Raw genomic sequence first — 21,159 nt, 5'->3', positions numbered from 1 at the left:
AAAAACATTAGTTTGAAAATGTGATCACTCTGAAATGACCAAGTCCCATTCAGCTAAGGAAAAGTGAGGGTTCTGTGGTTTCATGTTAGTTACCTTTTAGTTACTGTGTAATTAGTGCCAGTTTAAATGTATGTTACCAAAAATAAATCTATTTACCCCAGCTTAGATGTAGTATTTTTTGTATAATTGGATTTCCTAATACTGTTACTTGTAACCTCTGCGTTAAGGTGTTCTGGGTTTTTTAAGAAACTGTATTTGAAAATAAAGTCCGATGGAAAGCAGCTGATCCTCTTCCCATGTTCATTTGTAAGAGTCTGACCCATTTGAATGATTTGAGTGGTCTGCACACCCAGGAGGAGTTTTTTCCATGACGTGCCGTAGGGATGAGAAAAGACAGCCTGCTCACACTCAAAGCTTCTGAACTGTTCAGTTGCCTTAAGTTCATTGCTGGACCCAGTTTCAAAACTAAAAAAAAAAAAAAAAAGAAACTTTTTGTGTAAGTTTGGTTACCATGTAGTGATCAGACTCCTAACCTGTGAACTTCTTGCTGTTCTGCAGCCAACTAAACTCTTTCTGTATTTTCATTTTTCCAACAACTAATAGAATAAAGGCAGTTTTCTAAGCTCCCTGTATCCTGGTGTCTGTATTCCTCACTCTGGGTTTTTGGCCCAGCGTCTGACAGCCTGAATCAGAAATTAAATAATTTTTGATACAGCTGTAATAGGATTTGCTGAGCAGTTGCAAGTGCTTTAATACTGGTTTTTGTTTCCCAGCAAGTGATACCCATCCGCTGCTCGCAGCAGTTTCCAAACGCTGCAGCAGAGCAGAGGTGGTATCCCTCGCCCTGCCTGGCCCCTGTGGTGGGTGGCAAAGCTTCCCAGGAGCTTCTTTGGATGCTCAAATCAGATGAGAGTACGTCAGTTGAGTTAAATTTGTCGGTCTGGAGGATGGGAATAGATGAGCAGGAGGAGGCTATGTAGGAGGGGAGTGTAGGAAGAAGGGAGGAGAAGATGGCGGTGTTGCTGTCAAAGCAGGCAATGCTATGCAGCGCGCTGGTCTGCACCGTCACACACCCCACGCGCTGCACCAGAGCACGTGTGAGATGTTGCGCGTGGCAGCACGTTTGCTGTGGAACCTCTTGTTTTCATGAGGCATGCCTTCAAGTGTTGCAACCAGGGACGGGCTCGAGGCGTGGGCCGACGTCCTGCACCTGCGCTGGAGAGCGTCTCGTACTTCTGGATGGGAAACAATCGGGAAGAGCAGCGTGCATCTCCACGGCTGTGCTGGTATTTACGGCAGCTGCTGTTGAGCCGAGAGGCTCTGCCCGTGCGGCTGGGCAGGAGGGAGGCCGGGTGCTGCTGCCCGTCCACATTAGCGGGCACCTAGCTGCACCAAGGCTGTGTCCTAAAAAATGCCAACATTGCTTTTTCTTTTCTTTTTTTTTTTTGACAATGTTCCTGGTTCCTTTTCCTACAATAAAGGAAGGGAGTGCCCCATACCTCTGGTCCCTCTGCAGCCACAGGCACCCCAGCGTGAAGCGCCTGGCCAGCCCTGCAAGGGTGCCCACCCCACCTGTCCTCCTTCCTCTCCTGGGTGCCTGCTCTCCACCCTGGGCGGGCGAGGGGGTTGAACAGAGCAGGAGAATTCCTCGCTGCAGCTGCGGGGCTGCCCACGAGGACTTCATTCTCTGCCCTGTGAACAAGCTTAGTCACTCCTCTGCAGTTCCTTTTTTTTTGGGGGGGGGTGTTGGGTGGTTTAGGGGGGCATTGCAGTTGAGCGAAACTGGGGCTTTTCGGTCTTGCAGAGCCGCTGGGTTGCAGTGCTCTACGGTTGCGGTTACAGAGCAGCTCTTCAGCTGCTCTTCGGGGGTTTTGAGGGAGGTCTGCATGTTCCTCAGATCCAGCTCGTGGGTTGTGTATCAAGTGATTAATTTGCTACCCCCGTTGTAATCTAAGTCCTTGTTAACCTAATGCACCACCTCTCCATCTCCTCTGTCTTGTCCACCAGCCGGCATTGTTTCCAGGCCTGCCTTTCTCCAAGTTCCAACATGTTGGTAAGTCGGTGTCTCCCATTTCTGACCAGAAGCTCCTTGTCCCTTGCACCACTGGCATCAGAGCGGGAGCCTGCTTAGGAGCACGTGGCTACTAAATCATCAGTCCTTCTAAGCCTTCCTGCTTTCAAGGGCTGGCAGCCTGGCTCCCTTTGGGTCCCCATTACCTCTGTCGCCTCTGGAGACCACATTTGTTCTGGATGGAACCGAGGACACAGCCAGCCAGAGCAGACCTGGGAAATGAGAGCTCAACGCTCACGGAGAGCGATCCAGCCAGGCAAGGAGCGGTGAAAGGGGCAAGGGAAATGCTAGGAGCCAAGCGCCAGCCCCCTGGCCAGCGGAGGGAGTTTGGTGCCTGGAGTGGGGAGAAGACAGAAGCAGCAGGCGGGAAGGTGTGTTCTGCAACCTCTGTGATGACTCACTGCTGTTGGTGTTAAACGGCAATCTTCTGACCTCGTAGGACAACGTCCCTTGTCACACATCTCAAAAGGGGACCCTGGAGCCCACCTAGTCCCTTGAGAGTTCCTGGCACTCCTCTGGATCCAAGTTCAGCTGGATCCCAGGCACAGGGTGTAGCTCTGAGCCAACAAGGAAGTTCAAGTCACTCGGTTTCCTTAACTTGCTCAACAAGGAAGGGAAAGCCATAACCCACTCTTGTCTGAAAAGGGCAGGGCCCCAGCAGTGAGCTCCCTACTTCAGATGAAATCCTCAGCTCCAGCCAGAGGATTGAAGGTGCCAGCCTGAGCCAGCACCAAAAGCGGCGGCAGAGCGATGCCTCTGTGGCACTGCCCTAGAGGTCACCCCTGAAGAGAAATTCCTCTTCTTCAAACCACCGTGGCTTGCTGTGCCCAAGAGGTGGGTGAGGAGTCTGCATGGACTGTAACCGCCAATTTACTCAAGAGCGAATGTGGGTCACGTGCCTCTGCTCGTCCCATCAGTCGTTTCCTGGCTGCTCTGATCTCTCTCGGGACACTTGTCGTGGCTCCTGCTATCAGTGCTGCAACACACTGCAAAAACTGCAGGTCCCCAAAGATGCAAGATAATCAGGCGAGTCCTCAGAGCTCGCTGCAGCCAGGAACTATTCCAGTTCCCAGCCGTTGTGGCAGGTGCCCAGCGTGGCCCAAAGCAAAATCCCCGCATCCTGCAGTCACCCGGGAACCCGGACCAGAGATGCAGCGTTACATGGTGACAGCTGGCGTTTCGTGATGAGTCCCTGATACCAAGCAGGAAAGAGGACAGGCAGCATTAGAGGGGGCCCGGGCGCCCTGGGGCCCGGGCTGCCTTGGCTGGGGGCCAGGGCTGATAAGCAGCTGTCTGACCTTGGCTGCTGTGAATGGAGCTCACTTGGTGCAAACGCTGGCAGGAGCCTGGGCTGGGCCTCCCCGCTTCCCCGTGGGAGCTGTGCTGAAGCTGAGGCCCTTGCTCTTGGTCGCTGCCAAGCTGTGCTGCCCCACGGTCCCTGCTGGCCCAACCCACGGATGCCACCCTGGACCTGCCTCTTCACGGTGTGCTCGGCACAAAGACCCATGGAGGAGCAGCTGGGCTGCGTTGGCCGGCGTGGGCGCAGGCAACATGTAGCTCGCCCTGGGCTGCCCTGGGTCCGTGCAAAGAGCAGTAGCTACTGCGTGGTTTAAACCTCCCTAAACCAGACCAAAGCAGTACGGCAAGAAATGGAAGAGCTAGGGATGGGGAAAAGCGGCTGCTGAAGTAAAAGGAGGCTTTACCAGCCTCAAGGAGATGGAAAAATTATAAAAGGAGACTGAAGAAGGGAATTTGTGGGCCCTCCCGGAGCGTGGCACTCTGGGTTCAGGGTACCTCCTGTTCCTCCTCCTGGTGCACAAAGCGGAGGCGTTCCTCTCCCAAAAGCCACTCTCATCGGCAGCAGTGTCCTAGGCGGATGCTGCAGCCCCGGGCTCCGCGCTCGCGTGGCCTCGTCGCCACAGAGGTTTTAGCTCCTGCGACCACTTTGTGCTTTGCTGGTTTTCCACAGCGTTTCTGAGAACCGGTGACGCTTCCCGGTGTATTACCCGTGGAGGGATAAACCACCCAGGTCTGACCTTTTAACTGACCAGGAAAACGCCAAAGGCTTCCCGTGAAGACGGGGAGAAGGCCGAGAGGCGGCTGAGCGCGGGGGCGGGGGCGAGCAGCCATGGCGAGGGAGGGGCGCGGCGGGGCGGGGCGGCGGCGGCGGCGGCGGGCAGGGCCCGCCCGCCCGGCAGTGCTGGCCATGGCGGCGGCGGGAGCGGCGGGGCTGGCGGCGCTGGCGGCGCGGCCTCTGGGCGCGGCGGAGCCGCTGCCGCTGGGCTCGCTGCGGGGGAAGGTGCTGCTGGTGGCCAACGTGGCGTCGCTATGAGGCACCACCACGCGCGACTTCCTGCAGCTGAACGAGCTGCAGCGGCGCTACGGCCCCCGCGGGCTGCAGGTCCTCGGCTTCCCCTGCAACCAGTTCGGGCACCAGGTAGGGCGGGCGGCGGCGGGCGGGCAGCGGCCGCCGGTCCCGGCTGGGCTCTGACGGGCGGTGCCCGGGCCCTTCCGTTGTTCTTTCCCCAGGAAAATGCCACGAACGAGGAGATCCTGCTCTCGCTGGAGCACGTTCGTCCTGGCAACGGGTATAAGCCCAATTTCATCATGTTCGAGAAGTGCGAGGTGAACGGGAAGAACGCGCACCCCCTCTTCACCTTCCTGAAAGAGGCGCTGCCCTTCCCGCACGACGACCCCTCCTCGCTGATGACCAACCCGCAGTACATCATCTGGTCCCCCGTCTGCCGCAACGACATCTCCTGGAACTTCGAGAAGTTCCTCATCGACCCCGACGGCGTTCCCTTCAAGCGCTACAGCCGGCATTTTGAAACCATCAAGATCCAGGATGATATTGAATTGCTTCTGCAGAAGGTTCCCAAGAATGTTCTCGAATAAAGTGGCATTGGCTGCCCGGCCCCCCTTGCTTCCTGCTCAGCTCGCTGCGCTCCTGCCTGTTTTCCTCGCAGGGGGCTGCTGCTCTGGCAGAAATCTCAATGTCTCGTGCAGGTTTTGCTTATGATGGTGCATCTTCCAAATTCTTGAAGTGTACTTGATGTTTTCAAAAGTTGCATGTGAATGTTTGGGAAACTATGCCGGGGAAAGGAGCCTTGAGTCTCAGTAGCTTACTGTGATTCTCTGAATAAAAAGAAATGTGTACTTTTTTTAAGGCTGTGGCTTGATAAACGCGGGCAAATTGGGTGAAACATGGTGGCCACGTTACCCGTTCAACAGCTCGTGTGGGTGCTCACAGGGGTGGACTCAAACCACTCAAGCGTGATAGTGCAGCCAGGCTGAAATTCAAATGCAAACCTAGGGCAGCGTGATGGGCAAACAGTGTTTGCGAGCTCTGCAAACTGCAAATCAGTGCCACATCTTACCCTGCGCCTAACGAGCTTGGCAGAGCGGGAGGGCAGCACGGGACAGAAACACCTTGCCAAAGTGCTTACCGGCCATCACTCAAGGCTTGCCTGCCGAGGAAAGGCACGGTGGCACACGGATGGGGTGTGATTTTACACTGGCTGACCAGCTCCCAGCTTGGCTGCCAACAACAGGCCGCGACAGGTTAATTACCATGCAGGCAGGTAGATGAGCAATTGTGCAGCCTGGGCTGCTGCAGCCATGCTGGCAGAGGGCTTGGGGAAGAAGAGCCCGTTAGCCAAGGCCCATCTCGTTTTCTGGCCTCCGACAGCGGATGCCCAGGGGAGACCTAGAACAGAAGTGACACTCGCTGTCCCTGCCCTTGTCCCAGAGATGTTGCCCCTTGCTGGCTCAGCTGTCTCCTGGCTCCAGCCCATTTCGCATCAGGGGTAGCCCAACATGGATCTCTACATACTTGCCCAGTCCTACACGAAGCCCGTATCGCCTTCATGCATCCCCAGTGCCTTGCAACGCAGGGTACCACACGAAGAACCAGTTCTTTGGTGTTCCCAGTGCAGAACACCAGCCTATTCAACCACTTTTCCCACGGAAACTGTGCCTTGCCTCAGAGTGTCCGTGTTGCCCTTTGGGCACAAGAATTGCATGTGACAAAGGGCGGGTACGCCAGGGTTCAGGCAGTATTTTCTTCTTTTTACTCCTTCCCTAACACTTTTTTGACTCCTGCCAACCATGGAGCTGACAGGTATTTCATGGAGTTGTTACAATCATCCTGATGTTGTCCCTGCGCAGCAATCCTGGGTTTACAGCCTGCTGCTCAACAGCTGGAATTAGGATTGGTTTCCCCTGGGAAACCATGAGCCTGTGCCACATTTCACCTGCCATCCTTCTGCCCAGTGGCTCAAGTTCTTCTGCGGGTAAATTTTCAATCCTTAAATGTCTCTGTGAGCACATTTCATTACCAGCCACTCCTCAGGACGCCTTGTAGCACCGAGCATTAACTTGGTGCTGGACCGAGGAATACACAGACTAGAAGCTCGGGCTTTCAAAGGGAAGGCATAATGCTTTCAAGCATTAGTGCACTGTTTTCATAATTAAAAACACTTGGGATTTGAGGTTTTTAGTTTTTTTTTCCTGTTCATAGCTTCTCACCTCACCAGTTCGCTGGTTGCTTTGTTACTGTACCTACAGTCAAGGCCCCCTCTGGGCTGACTTGGGCAAAACCTACAGCCGGCTCCACCCTGCTTGCTGCTACCCCTGAGTCATCGAGCTTTGAACTCAGATTACACAATCCTCACCGGGCTATTTCTTAACTTCCAGTACAGCTTCGTGGAAAAAACAGGATGTTTGCAGTAGCTATTTCAGCTTTGGAGCAGAAGCTGCATGATTTGGGGGATTATTTTTTCAGTTAAATCTACTTCCCTCATTAAGACAGGATGTTGAAATAGGTGGAGAGCACAGGGGCTGATGGGCAGTGGGAACCTGTTGCCTCGAAAAATCTTTCTTGATATGAGCTGTGGCACTTCCTCCATCCTGACTCACCAAACTCCAGCCATTTGAACGGGACCTCCTTTGCCTTGCCTGTTCCTTATCAGCCCGCAGCCCCTGCTGAGCCCCACTGCCGCAGGGGGAGCAGACCCTAAACCTGCTGCTGTTCCAATGGCAGCTCTGCCAAAAAGGGTCTCTCGCTGAGCCTGCCGGTCAGAAAGGCGTCTTACACCATGCTTATTCAGTGCTAACGGCCAAGGGATTTATTTACCTTCTGGCTGCTGGGGCTGTGCTAGCAGAAAAACAAAGCAGCAGCTCCAGAACAGATAGAGCCACGCCAGCAGATGTACAGTGACGTGATTCCAGGATGAGAATTAGCCATGCCAGCAGGAAAACGAATGATCCCAGTGCAAGCACGCCAGCAAGAACTCCGCAGTGTGGATAAAAGCCTCCCAGCCTTGTTATTCCCTGTCTTGTTTCAGCATTCCCCAGAGAAGGGGGCTTCTGGGGCAAAGTGGGCTGCAGTGGAAAGGGCAGCCTGTGGGCTAGAAACCTTGGAATACCCACAGAAAAGCAGAGCCCCCACACAGGCACTCACACCCAAACGTTATTTGGTGTTCTGACCGGAGGGGAAGAAGACGTCGTGCTACAGGTAGCAGCTCTATGCTGAGGGTAGACCTGAAGAATCCCAGGTGATTCCTCAGGGATTATAAAACGGCACTCCTCTATTTCTGTAATTTCAGAGAGAAACAGACTGACTCAGTAAGAAACCTTAAAAGAAATACTGCTAATTTAGCACACTTGGATGCTTCTGTGGCTTGAGGACATTGCCCTTTCAATACCTCGTGCCTGTCACACCTACGCTCCTACACTCTTTCAATTTTTCTCTACTTTTGCACTTTTATTGCAAACAGCTAATCCCTCTGTTAGTGTTCACCCCGCTTTTCCATTCTTCTACATATCAGAGTCCACATGTTCCCCTCTTGCTAGAGAATGTTTGCCCCCGCTACTTCCCTCTCACAATGATTCCTTCTCCCTCTTAGCTGCTGATAGTTGCCATCAACTTCTTAAATCTTTAAACAAGTTCAGATATGTGAAGCTGTCAGGAGCGTTAACTAGCTGCAAGGAAAATTATCCTTCCTGCCCCTATTTCCCTCTCTCGGGTTCCCTGGTGTGCTGCCCACCAAACCCTAGCACATCTGAACTCATGGCTGATGGGATGTGGTGTTCAGAAGTGTCTACTCAACAGAAATGTCATCAAGTGGAGCCTATGACCTTTCTTCCTCAGCCTGTTAAATGTTCTTTCAGCTATTTAAAATCCCTTTCTCCTCCTGCTGAGCTTTGTTGCACCCCCTAAGTTTTCAGATAGCTTTCAGTCACCGTTTTTGATCATTGCCATTGTAAGGCAGGTAGGAAACACCTGCCTCTACCCATGCGGCACTTGAAAGGGTTTTGTTCCTGTTGGTGCCACTCTCGCAGCGAGCAGCCCTCAGCTTCAGCTGGAGACAAGGGCAGGAAGCCAAATGGCTGAAAGGAAAGCACTTGAAGAGACACGAAAACACAGACACCCCTATCTATGGTGAAACTGTAATAATGTCATTTCCTAGTACTGAATCAGAAAGCTTTGAATGAGACCATTTTAATTGTTTACTGCACTTTCTGTTAGGAACAGGTAATTCATTAGCAGAGTGAGGTCAGCAAGGTAAGCATTATCTCAGAATAGCTGACTCATTTTAAACACACACCCAGTCTTGCCATAACCAGGTGTATTAGTTTCTTGAAGCTTGAAGGGGCCCCGCCCTTTGAGAAAAACAGGAGTAAGTAACAGGACTCAACTCCTGCTGGAGGGAGAAAATGGTCGTCTTTTTCAGTGTTAACTGGCTGGACTTGCCCTGTCAAAAAATAAAAGGCCTTTTGCATTTTACCCAGAAATGCTGCTGCATGGCAGGACGTAGAGCCCATCTGCCCACCGTGCTGCCAGACACCGGCTGCTAGAAGCGTGCTAACCTGCACAGAGTCACGGCCCCAGCACACCAACCCCTGCCTTTCCCCCCCACCCCGTGAGGTAAATGGGTTTATCTATCTGGTGCATGAAGTTAAAGCAGGCTTTTAAGTCTCTGAATCATACTCTGAATCCTTCTCAATTTTCCCACTCCTCAAGGACAGGCTCTCTAAATAGCACAATGCTTCTCCATTAGGATGTGCTACTTGAGAGGTTCTTTCCAGAGACAATTTCAAACTCCCAAGTGCTCTCCAGCTGGTTACTCAGACCCATTCTCCAGTTTATTCGTGTAACAATTTGAAGTCTCCTTCCCTAACCAACGCCCTGACCAGAGGGCTCCACAAAGCCAGTTCTGGGAGAAAATAGAGCATGTTAGCACTGAAACCACACAGCCCATACTAAACATTTCTGCCACCTGCTTTGGAGGAGGCCGCCCCGGAGGACCCTCTCGGCCATGCAGCTGCCTCGGGGACAAGCCCCGATGCCTCCAGCCTTGCCCCGAGGCCTCCCTGCACCCTCACAAGCCTCCAGCCCTGGTTGATCTCCACCCCGCCGGCTCCAGAGGCCCGGGGAGGGGGTGCCCATCCTTCCCGCCCTTCAGCGCGGCGGACACCACCTGCCCCGCCAGCCACGGGAGCGGCACCCGGCAAAGGCCCCCATGCCCCTGCCGCCCGGGAAGGACGGGGCGGGGTGCGACTGCAAGATGGCGGCCGCGGCCACGGCGCCCGCGCCGCCAGCCACGCCCCCGCGCGCGACCTCGCCCATCCCGTCAGAGGGCGCGCGGGCAGGGCGGGGCGAGCGCAGCAGTCCCACCCCAGCGCGCATGCGTACGCGGGCCGACATCCGCCCGCGACGGGGTTCGCGCACCGACATGGCGGCGGCCGAGGGCGGCGGCGGCGGTGGGGTGCGGCCGGACACGACGGTGCAGCGGGCCGAGATGGGGCCGCTACTGGCTACGGCATTGAGGCCGGGGGACTCCTGGTGAGCGCGGCCGGCCGGCCTTCCCCTCCGTCCCCTTCCCCTCCAGGCGTCGGGGCCTGTGGGAGCGGGCCGCGCCGCCGCTGAGGGGGCCGCGCCGCCCGGTGCCGTGTGTTGCAGGTACCTGGTGGACAGCCGCTGGTTCAAGCAGTGGAAGAAGTACGTGGGTTTCGACAGCTGGGACATGTTCGGTGCGGGCGATCCCGGCCTCTTCCCTGGGCCTATCGACAACTCGGGTCTCTTCGGCGGTGAGTGCTGCCCGGCGGCGCCGGGCCGCAGGGGAGCGGGGTCCGCGCGGCGGGGCCTGGTGCTCGGGTCGCAGCTCGGGCCCGGGTAACGCACGCCCGTGTGCAGCCGTCCCGTCGTGCAGCTTTCGCTTTTGAAGCCGTGTGTTCTGGGATGATACAAGCGGCCGTCCCGGCCTTGTAAGCGAGGAGATTGGTGCGGTTTCTGTCTACCCGTGGGAGTGATGGTATTTCTGAGGGTCATGGTAGTATGCTTGTAGTTCTTGAGAAAAAAGGATTCTGTTTGATGCTGTGCTTTCTTACATCTCTCTCCCTCTTAGATCCAGAAACTCAGAGTTTAAAAGAACACCTCATTGATGAGCTAGATTACGTATTGGTTCCCACTGAAGCCTGGAATAAACTAGTAGCATGGTATGGCTGCATAGATGGACAGCAGCCTATTGTGAGGAAAGTAAGTATGGGTGAAGAAGTTCTCTTTGGCCTGCTTTCATTATCTGATCTCTGCCAGCAGCTCTTTGTAGATAATAACATGAGGTCTTTTTATCTTGTTGTCTGAAAGAATGACCTCTGAATATTACAGTTAAAATGCCTGACTCTTTAGTGATTCTCAGTTGGTGGGTTATATGGGGTAAGAACTGTAAACCTTGTTCTGGTTAGCTTTTTTTACACTATGATTATTTGGACTGGTGTGGTGCTTTTATATTGCATGGAATAGATTGTGCTTTGTTGAAAAATGCAAGTTGTTAGTCAAGCTTCTCGATCTTCTGGGACAGAATGAGGTGTTGGCATAAATTGTCTTTTAGTACACGTGGCTTAGGGGCTTCCTCTGGAGTTTAAGGTGCTTCTTGTTTTCTCTTCCAAAACTCCGTGATTCTAAAATCATGAGAAGAGACATATCTGTGGTTTTCTGTAAGTCTTACTTTTGTTTGGCAAAATGCACTCATGAACGCATTCTGAGTATATAACCTGTTCCAGAAGGTGAAATTCTCAAGTTGATTTTTTTAAAAATCTATCAGACACTTGTTCATGCTTACAAAGGTTTTAGTTTTTATTTTAGTCTTAGGTTTTTGCTCTGACTAAATTGAGCAGTGCCAGTCTATGGGGTTCCTAAAGACTAATCACTACATAAAGTGCATAGTGTTGATATAGTGTTCGGAATTAATATTGCTTAAGTTTAAATAGCGTTATGTTACAGTAAGGGTTGCTTCAAGGTGTGCGAGACCCAGGAAAGTGTGGCACCAGAATGGTGAAAGGAAGTAAGATCCCTCTCCTGCAGGCCCACTCATACTGATTAGTGGTTGTCAATGTTGTCATTCAACGTGGGCTAGAAATTGTACATAATGAAAAATTCTGACATCTTTGGAAAGTGTAAAGTATCCCAGGTTCACGCTGCTTAGTAGACAGAACTCCTGTGTAAACCACAAGTAGGGGGAGTGGAAAAGAATTATAGCATATAAAGGGGGTGTGGTTTTAGTAGAAACAGATAATTTTTTGAGGAATAGAAAATCTATACTGAGAAGAAAAACAAGAACTATTTGTGATTGGTGCCTTTCTGAGTGAGGAAGCTTTTGTTCATGAACTGGCTAACTGCTTTCACTAAGACTGGCATGTTATTAAACACTCCCTTTTCTGAAAAACTCTGAAGTTGGGCAAGGGGTTTGGAAGCTATTGGGGGAAACACTTGAGTGACTGGCTTTACTGTGTGAGCCTCCTTTTCTTGGGGTATCAGATGCTACTATTGAACACTGTAATTATTGAGGGCTAGAGCCTAGAGCTAGTACTGTTTTACAGACATAAAGTACCAAGTTATTGTGGTCTAGTTAAGAGTAAAATTTTCAAGTTCTGAATTGCTGTGAGAGTTTCAGCCTGTGTTGTTCATTGTTAACCTGGTAATTGAAGTGGATTTTTATATTAAAAAAAAAAAATTGAAATATAGCAGAATAGTAGGTTTGTGGAATGTTACAGCCTCTTACAAAAAATATAAAGTGAAAGGTCAGTGGGACACACAAGCTGCAGCACTGCACCTGAGTAGAAAGTGATCAGTATCTGGTTGCAGTATTCTCCAGATAGCATTGGAAGTGAAGCATTTGAATTTGTGGTTCTTTAACCTTTTCCTAAAGCTGGATCAACTGTAATTCATACATCAAAATATCCATAGAAGTAGGATTTGGAAAGTAATTTTCAGGCATCTTTGCAATTTTTCAAGCTGCTATTTCTTCCATCCCTATGTGCCTGATGATCAGAGACAAGTACAGGAGGATTGGATTAGATTTATTTGTGGTTCAGGTTTCTTTTGATAATCTCAAATCATATTTTCAGGCAGTCTTCTTTAGAGTCCTGCTGCAAAGTATATTAATGTGCAAAATACAGAACAGTGCGCTTCCTCAGCGGCTAAATGCGCGTTATGCTCAGATTGCTGTCCAATGGGATGACCCAGGTTTTACTTTGGCAGAGAACAAGCTAGTCGGTCAGACGCTGTTTAAAAGGCATCTGCAGGCAATTAGAGACTCTTCTTTGCCATTCATCTGTCCTAACGGACATGGTGATCTGATCAGAAACTCCTTGGAAAGAGTTCTTCCATTCTGAATACGGTTCTTGTTTATTTGTTTCTAACTATAGAATCCTGCAGAACAGGAAGTCCTGTTTAATGAAATTCCTTCTGAAAAAGAAATGAAGAACTTGTGAATTTGTCCCTTTGCATTCTTTTAAAGAAAAAAAAAGTCTTAATTTGCCTGTCAAGAAGCTGTTTAAGGAGGGTGTTTTACTTTATGTTGCAGCAGCAGAATACTGAAGGTCTTTCTTACATTTAAGGCACCTTGCGTATCTAATACAACCCTATAAAAGCTCAGAAGAGGGAAGCATAATTTAGCCAAATTCTCAGAATAAGTCTCAGTGTTATTTCTTTGTTTCTTTCCAAAGCTGGATAAAGTGTTTTTTCTGTAAAATGATACAGGTGTAGATTATAGCAAGTCTGGTGTCACACAAATAGAATGGAATAGACTGTTGCAGTTGGAAGGGACCTACAACAATCATCTAGTCCAACTGCCTGACCACTTTGAGGCTGACCGAAAGTTACAGCAAATTATTAAGGGCATTGTCCAAATGCCTCTTAAACACAGTTACTTTTAAAAATTATACCTGCTGGTTCAATGAAATATGATCTGAATTTCATAGACTTCATAGCTGCAAAGAACTGTGGAGAGAATTGAACTGTGGTGTGGTTTTTTTTTTTTTGCTTCTCCAGTTATATCATAGTTGTATCATAACTGGCCTCTGAAATGTGGCTTCTTTTTTTCTGGCATAGTGTTTTATGATCTGCAGGGGAAGAGCTGTGTCTGATCTTACAGAGTACCTTTCTAAAAATATGCTGAAAGCTGGTGGGATGAGTAGATGCACCTACTGGAGTATTCTCTCAAATGTAAAATTGATTTGAAAATGACTCTGAAATAAACCAATGTCATCAAAACCAGTTCTGACATATTTGTCTGTTTTTGCAAGGAGTGAGTAATGAGGCAGATTCTGCATACCATGCAGAAAAATAATTAATGCTTTGTCTTACTCTCTTCTAATAAAAAGGATTTTGCTCTAGTGTTCCATCCTTGTTTCTCTTTTATGTAAACCCTAGCCAAAGACTAGAGGGAAAAGATAATTTTTTTTTCTAGAATGTTTTGACTGTGTGATCAAATATTTTTCATGGATAACTAGCTGGCCCTATCGGTTCAGCTGTGATGATAGACCTTTTGAACTTTGTACTGTGGAAGGAAAGCACTGGGATTTCTTAAGTTTTAAAAACAAAGCAAAGCACCCAAACAAGCTGACCGAGGTTGTGACTGAATCTGGACTTGAGAGCAAGTCAGTGTTCAGTTTATGGCTTGACTTGCAAGAGTCCTAAAGACTTAAAATATTTAGACAAATGTACCCTACAGAGGACTGCTCAGTATTTTAACTTGGTGTTATTTTGTTTATTGCATCTGCCTTCTCTTTGCAGGTTGTGGAATATGGTCTGTTTGTGAAGCACTATAAGGTTGAAGTTTATCTTCTTGAGCTGAAGCTGTGTGAGAGCAGTGATCCTGACAATGTCATTAGCTGCCACTTTAGCAAAGCAGATACTGTTGGTAAGTAGTTCTCTGATACATGAAGCTGTGCTCTGATGCTACTTCAAAACATATTTAGTGCCCTCCAGAACAATAACAATGTTGATAAACTGGAGTGAGTCTAGTGAGTACAAACAGGACAGTTGGGGTTGGAGCATGTGGTGTATGAGAAGAGGCAGAGGGAGGTGCACTTAACCTGGAGAAGAGAAGGCTTTGGGGGGACCTTGTAGCACCTATGAGAAGGTGACTGAGAACATGGAGACAGGCTATTTACTGAGTCGCAAAGCAAGAAAACAACAAACAATAGTCATAAATTGAAACAAGACAGATTCCAACTGAGTATAACAAATATTTTCCCAATGGGGACATCTAGACATTTGAACAGGGCCCAGAGGGATGGGGGAATCTCCTTCCTTGCAAGTTTTGAACACCTGGCTGGATAAGCCCCAAGCAGTCTGGTCTGAATTCAGTGTTGACCCTGCTTTGAGTGATTGGACTAGGAACCCCCCGAGTTCCTTCCAGCCTCAGTGATTCTGTGTGTGCCACAGGGATTTGTGGTTAAGAGCTTTGAGGAGCACATTGCTTGCTAACTCATGTCCTTAAGAAACATCCATGGCACTCATGTAAAGCAGTTCTGTTTCTGGTTCTCTGATTCCTTCTTCCTAGTGTATGAATATTTTAGATATCTTCTTAATGGCTCTTCCTACACTACTTCTTCCTGAAATTTGCCCTCCACCCCTTTCTTTCTGTATCATTGCTGTATTTTCCCATGTAAAAATGCAGAGTGTCAGGTGTCATATATGTCCATAAAGATGCTTTTTTTCAGTTTGCTGAAAACACTTCCTTCTTGAACCTGTGTTTTCAAATGATGACTGTTTCACAGAAGTTGGCCTTTGTGTTCTGATCATTATTGGTTTGAGGGCTTTACAGGCAAATACATGACTGAAAACAGAAGGTTTTTATTCTTTTAGACTAAATATTAGACAAATTATATGAGCAATTGTGACTTATATGATACACTCTCAAAGGATCTTGAAGGATCAGTGATACATCTTGTTGCTGAATGTCTGTTTTGTCACTTTTTTTCAAAAGCACTCATGTTTTAGGCATTTTGGTGTTTTTTTTCCCTCCTGAACAGCTACCATCGAGAAAGAAATGAGGAAACTATTTAGTATCGCAGCTGAGAAGGAAACTAGGTTATGGAACAGGTACATGAGTAACACTTACGAGCAGCTTAGCAAGCTGGATAGCACTGTGCAAGATGCAGGGCTCTATCAGGGTCAGGTAAGGGCATAACTTTTTTTTTTAGATTCTCTGCTTTCTCTGATATGTAATTTTTTTCACTTGCTTTTATGTACTTGGAACAAACATTGAAAATGTGATTTGTTAATGATTTTGGAAAATGTGTAGTGGATTTGCAGTTATCTATCTTTATTACCTGAACTCTCTTTCAGGTTGTTCTAATAGAAGTGAAAAATGAAGATGGCACATGGCCTGGACAGCATTTCCTGGCAAAGTAAGCAAGCAAGCATGTTCTAATGGGTTCTGCTGCTTTGTCAAGCTTGTTCACTTGTTTTCAGTGACCATGTGTTCTCTGTGAAAGCCTAATTATTACTGGCTATTGTGGATTTCTTTGTTTTGGGTATTTTGAAGGAGGAGATAAAATCTTGAATATAAATATTCTTCTGTGGTTCAGCTGCTGGTTTCTTGTCTTAGCAACAGTCTTCAGTTTTAAAGCCCATTTCAAATAGGTTACCTAAGGATTAAGTAGTTTGAGTTTCTACAGTGCTTAGGAGAAAGTGCCATTTACATTGAGCTAGTCTACTTAAAAAGCTATCTCAGCAGACTGCATAGAAAAAAAAAAAATGTCTTCTACCCCTGTGGAGCAAAAAGGATCTTGAAGTATATTTCCAAAACTGCCAATAGTGAGTACTTAGAATTCTGGTAGTTCCTCCTTAAAAAGGGTATAGAAATAACTTAACGACTCCCCCCTGCTGCCCAAGGCAATTAGAAGCCTGTAAATACTACACAGATTATCTCTCTAGTAACTAATTTAGAGAAGAAATGAGTAAGAAGGGGGGGATTGATGAAATACTGTATGTATAGAGTGAATGGTGTAGAATGGAAGTTGCTTGCAAATAGTAAAGAACTGCTCCTATCCAGTCATACTACAGAAAGTAAAACCCTGTGATTTTAATAGTCTGGCATACTTGCTTTTCCAGGAGTAGGCCAGCAGACTCAATATTGATAAAAAAATGTTTATCTGTATAATACAGTTAACTTGTAGAGCTTGCTGCCAAGTGATCTCATTTGAGATCAAGATCTTACTAGGGTTATACTTGAAGAATGGATGAAATAGGCCAGTGAAACCTGTTTTGAAACAATTCTGTACTTCTGAGATACAATACTGGGTAAATAGATCAGGAGAATGTTTATAGGATTATAGTGAACTTTCTGTAAGAGTACAATGTGAAAAGCATCTAAACATTCATATCGTGTACATAATCAAGTACTAGTTGACAGTCAGTATTAGAGAGGCAGCTGTGCAAGACCAGATCATAACCTTTTGTTTCCATGTAAAGCAAAGCTAAAAAAGAGCCCTGTAGCATACCCAGGCTTCAGTCTTTTATTTTTTTCAGCAGCTAGTCTGGTAGGTAAAGACTTCTAATTAGCCTCTAGTGATATTTGAATGAAAATGGTTATCAGTATGCAGATTAATATTTTCTAATGATGCAGAAATAAACATTTGCATATTATAATGTAGAACTTGTTAAATTGACTTGGTGCTGATAATGGTGGCTGAAAGAATTGTAATAGGCCATACATCTAGGATTATCTGTTCCTTTTACTTTGTTTTGGCTAACTATTTCCTTTGCCCTTATCTCTGTTAAGAAACTAAGCGTGTATGTTCCACATAATGTCTTCCTTATACAGTTGGGTGCATTGGTTTAGCAAGTTTTGCTCTCTGGCTCTCTTGCCCTTATTTAGCCTTGTAGGTTAAATGCATAATAACTGTTTGTTCAAAAACACTGTTCGGGAAGCCAAAGAGGGGAAGAACCTCCTCTTTAGGGTTGGCATTGGCGTGTGCTGATCAGCACACTAGCTGCTGATCAAAAGAGGAGGACCTTTTCATGTGGCCAGGACAAAGGCGCTCTCTCAGGAAGGCAGCATGCTTTAATGTCTTTGGGTTATAATGAGCCCCGCGGGACTAGCATTATGCCTTCCTACGGCAAAGGTGGCTGTGTCACGTAAGGCAAGTCAGGTAGAAAGACTGGACTTTAAAATTCTTTCTGTGTTTGAAGTGGAAGGAGGAAAAAGTTGAGAACTTTTATTCTTTCATAAACATATGATAACAAAAGGTGATAATGAGCAGTAAGTATTTTCCTGTTTTGTTCAGTGATGTTTTCTATGCCATTTTATGTCTTTAAGCTACTAATGTTGTACAGCAGCTGCCTTGATAACTCTCAAAATGCGTATGAATCGTATTCGTACTGTTGAAAATAATGAGGGAGGCTGTACTGGATCTGGACCAGGTGTGTCCAGTAGCCTGCCTCATAGTGTGGGCAGCAGCAGATGCATGTAGGAGGGGTTAAAAAGGTTCCCTGTAAGAAGAGGGCATAATTAGCAATGCATCTGCCATGGTGTACTGCTGTCTTCTGGTAGCCTGCAGCTCAGGCTTTATCCGAGATGACCGAGTCTAGATACTTATGTTGAATGTATGTTGATGGTCTGCGGGGACTTTTCATCTGCATTTTGGTGCCTCCTCTGTTGCGTGTCATCACTCCCTGTCAAATGTGAGTGGGCTGGTGGCAGTCTAGACTGGATCATTTGTAGATCCTAAGTTTTCTTTCTGCTGTTCTTTCAAAGGTTATTTCACAAAGCTTTTTACCTATTTTTAAGGGGTTTGGATTTAAAAAAAGAAATAGTGAAGCTCTTTTGTTATTGTTGTTACACAGTATATTCTTAGTTAATAAGCTAAATTTAACCTTTCTTGAATCATTTGGTGTTGCTCCGTATTAATGCATTTATAATTGACCCATGCTTTCCTTTCCCATCAGTCATAATCAGTTCTGAAGTTCATTTGGTTTCCTTCCCTTTTTTAGGATATCTTCACATAAATGCATAAATACTTAATACTTTGTAATTTATTTGATGTTTGAATATTCTCCAGCTAGTTCTCATGTTTTATTGAGAATCCTTAATTTTTTCAAGATGTTCTTTTATTAAGGGTAGTTTCATATTTCATTTATTTTTGAATACACTGTCTAAATTCCATTTCCCTGTGAAGTTGAAATCTAGGAAAGCACAGTACAAAGATTTCTTCTCAATCTCAAGTTGAGTCTTTTACATAAGTTAATCTTGAAGCAGCATGTTTTTTTTTCTTTTTTCCCTTGGAGAGCAGTAATTTCATAAATAAAATAATTAATAAAGCTTTTCTATAGAATTAAAAAAATTAGCTGCTTGTTTAACTGTGTTCTTTTATTGGCCAGATATCTCATCAGGCAAACCGCAAGTGAAAGCATACTTTGAGTGTGTTCTGAGTTGATACTTTAACATTTGCTTTCTTTTGTTCTGGAAACATTAGAAATCTCTACTGCAACGAAAGGTTGTCAGCATTTTAACTGCTTCCGTGAGCCAGTGAAAGACTTGCTAACCTGGAGTGTAGGGTTCAAATCTCATTAATGGGTTGGGATGAGGTTTGTCTTTCCATGGGCGTGTTTGTGCATATACATGTTGCATTAAATATGATATGTTTAAGACTCCAGATTAATGAGTTTAGTACAAAGTCATAGGGACTGTTTATATGTGTGAAATCCTTGGGTGATGGTGAGCAATGGAACGGAACAGAACTGGTGGGAGAGGAAGAAGGAGAGAAGAGTAGCCAGCGAGAAGATACAGAGTTCCCAGCCCAGAAGAGTATGAGTGTCTTACCCTGTGCACTGATAAGGTTTTCAGGGTAGGTTACACTGTATTAATTCTACAGAAAGTAATTCTGTGGTAAAGAGGTTCTTTGATGCTAGAATTTTCTTGCTGTTTCATCTTCCTGCTCTTCTATTTACTGATGGTACTGTTTACTTGGTGGACTCACTCCCTGCTCAGTGTTCTCAGTAAAAACGTTGAGGACTTGTTGCTTGGTTCACCCATCTTGTAACACATGTGGCTTTTCTCAACTACTCTGTCTTGATCTGTTCAACCTGATAGAACATTCACTGATAGTAGATGCCAGAAATTACTGTACAACTTTAAGACCTCGGTGGTTGATATGTATTTTGTATGTACATAGTACCATCATTAAATGTCCTTTCATACTTAAAGCTGATCTCCTTCCCCCAGTTCCTTGTGTACTGATGATTTTAGAGGACCCCATCAGCAGCTGGGCTAAATATTTGGTGGGCAGATCTTTATTACATGACTTTCAAGTGCTTGAGTTTGCAGTGGATGCCATGCTTTCAGAGTAGTATTGAGTTTGTAAGATAAGTTAAGGAGGCTTTTGCATGTAAGAACTTTCTAAATGAAAATCCATTATGGCCTCTGCTTTGCCAATTAAATATAAGTTCTAGCTTTTCCTGCTTCGACAAAAATATTTTGTCACAATGTTTTTAAGGGTTTGTTTTTCTTTTGTTTTTTTAATATTGGTAGTTTAAAGGAGGAAGTCTAATTCTACTGTATGCTCTAAAAGTAGCCTCAACTAAGGTGAAATACTTTTTCTATCTCTATCTTCCAACCACTTGGAAGCCTTTTAAAATATTTTTTCAAGCTGTTCAGCTTAGCAGTTTTTCTGCTTAGCAACCATATGGCCTCACAGTTTCTGTACTAGATTAATCTAACTTTGTCCTCTTCGTGCTGCTAGTTTCCAGATTTCTCCTCACTTGCCATTTGTGTGGGTTTTTGAAAGGTTGCATGGCAAGATGTGAAACGTCTGTCTTTAATAGGCAGACTAGGGGCAATGTGCATCAGTATTGTGAAGCATGAAGTTGTGTATGTGGAGATGAAGAACATGAGCCCGAAATACATACTGGACTCTGTGGGAATGGGATTCCAGTCCTGGTCCAGTCTCCTGAATGTGAGCTCCTGTAGCAGCCTTGAGGCAAAAACAAACAAATAACCTCAGTAGTTCAGTAGGGAAATGTTAAGTGTGTACCAGAAGACTTTTTGGTAACGGGCACACTGGAATGAAAACTGCATGTGGAATGATCGTGTGCTTGTGAGGTTGTCAACAAATTTGAAAAGTGGACTAATGGGAGATTTCAGAAGGAGCCAAGTGAGTTGTTGAAGAATTAGCAAATAATTTTTGTGCTAGAAGACTTAGAAGTGAAAGTACTATATCAGTGAGAAATTTAAAAGGTAATTTTAACACTTAAAAGCTTCTGTGGGATATGAGAAAGGGAAATTGAAGAAGAAACTCTACAAGCAGCAGATGGAGATGAGCACAAACCAATGTCCAGATGATGAAGCCAGATACTCATGCTGCAAATGAAATGCAAGTTTCTTCTGACTGTAAGGGTTACTGATCATTTTAACAGCTTATCTGTAGTGTGCTGGATTGGCTATTGCTGGCCACTATGAAACCATGATGGTAGATTTTTCTAGAAGAGGTATTTTAGCTCAGACAGGAATTATCTTGAGGCACTTAAATTGCGCTTAAGCAGGAGGACTGATTCAGCAGTCATACCATGCAGCCTAATCCTCAAACCTGTAAATTATTTTCTCAAATCCCTGAACTGTTGCATGGTTAGATGAAGTCTATCTTTGCTATAGTTTACTCCTGTATAGATTTTGTTGAGAAATGTAACTGATTGTGTTTATCCCTGTCAGAAACATTGCAGTAGTGATTTCCTACAAAGAGCAAACTAAGCAAACTGAGAGTAGTTTCAGTGGTAACTCCATGAGTACCGCAGAACACTT

The 21,159-nt window shown here is 46.4% G+C and overlaps 2 protein-coding genes across 2 annotated transcripts in view; both read left to right on the top strand.

The window, feature by feature from the left end:
- Window positions 1-4,277: 4,277 nt before the first annotated feature.
- Window positions 4,278-5,232, top strand: GPX1 (glutathione peroxidase 1; the record flags this gene model as incomplete). The annotated part of the gene is made up of 2 exons (XM_082004622.1): window positions 4,278-4,508; window positions 4,601-5,232. The coding sequence occupies 2 exons, from the start codon at window positions 4,278-4,280 to the stop codon at window positions 4,964-4,966; spliced, it is 597 nt and encodes a 198-aa protein (XP_081860748.1). The 3' UTR covers window positions 4,967-5,232.
- Window positions 5,233-9,759: 4,527 nt separating this feature from the next.
- USP4 (ubiquitin specific peptidase 4) overlaps window positions 9,760-21,159 on the top strand; it is a gene marked incomplete at both ends in the record, with an annotated part of 45,457 nt that continues 34,057 nt past the window's right edge. Inside the window, 6 exons of the mRNA XM_082004606.1 lie at window positions 9,760-9,917; window positions 10,035-10,162; window positions 10,480-10,610; window positions 14,148-14,274; window positions 15,392-15,537; window positions 15,708-15,769. Coding sequence (XP_081860732.1) covers window positions 9,760-9,917; window positions 10,035-10,162; window positions 10,480-10,610; window positions 14,148-14,274; window positions 15,392-15,537; window positions 15,708-15,769 — 752 coding nt within the window. The remainder of the gene's footprint in view (window positions 9,918-10,034; window positions 10,163-10,479; window positions 10,611-14,147; window positions 14,275-15,391; window positions 15,538-15,707; window positions 15,770-21,159) is intronic.

Source organism: Phaethon aethereus (genome assembly GCF_964289735.1).
Source record: "Phaethon aethereus genome assembly, chromosome: 11".
In the NCBI taxonomy this organism is placed as follows: domain Eukaryota; kingdom Metazoa; phylum Chordata; class Aves; order Phaethontiformes; family Phaethontidae; genus Phaethon; species Phaethon aethereus.
The sequence above is the reverse complement of the archived record's forward strand: the minus strand, read 5'-3'. Positions and strand labels throughout refer to the sequence as shown.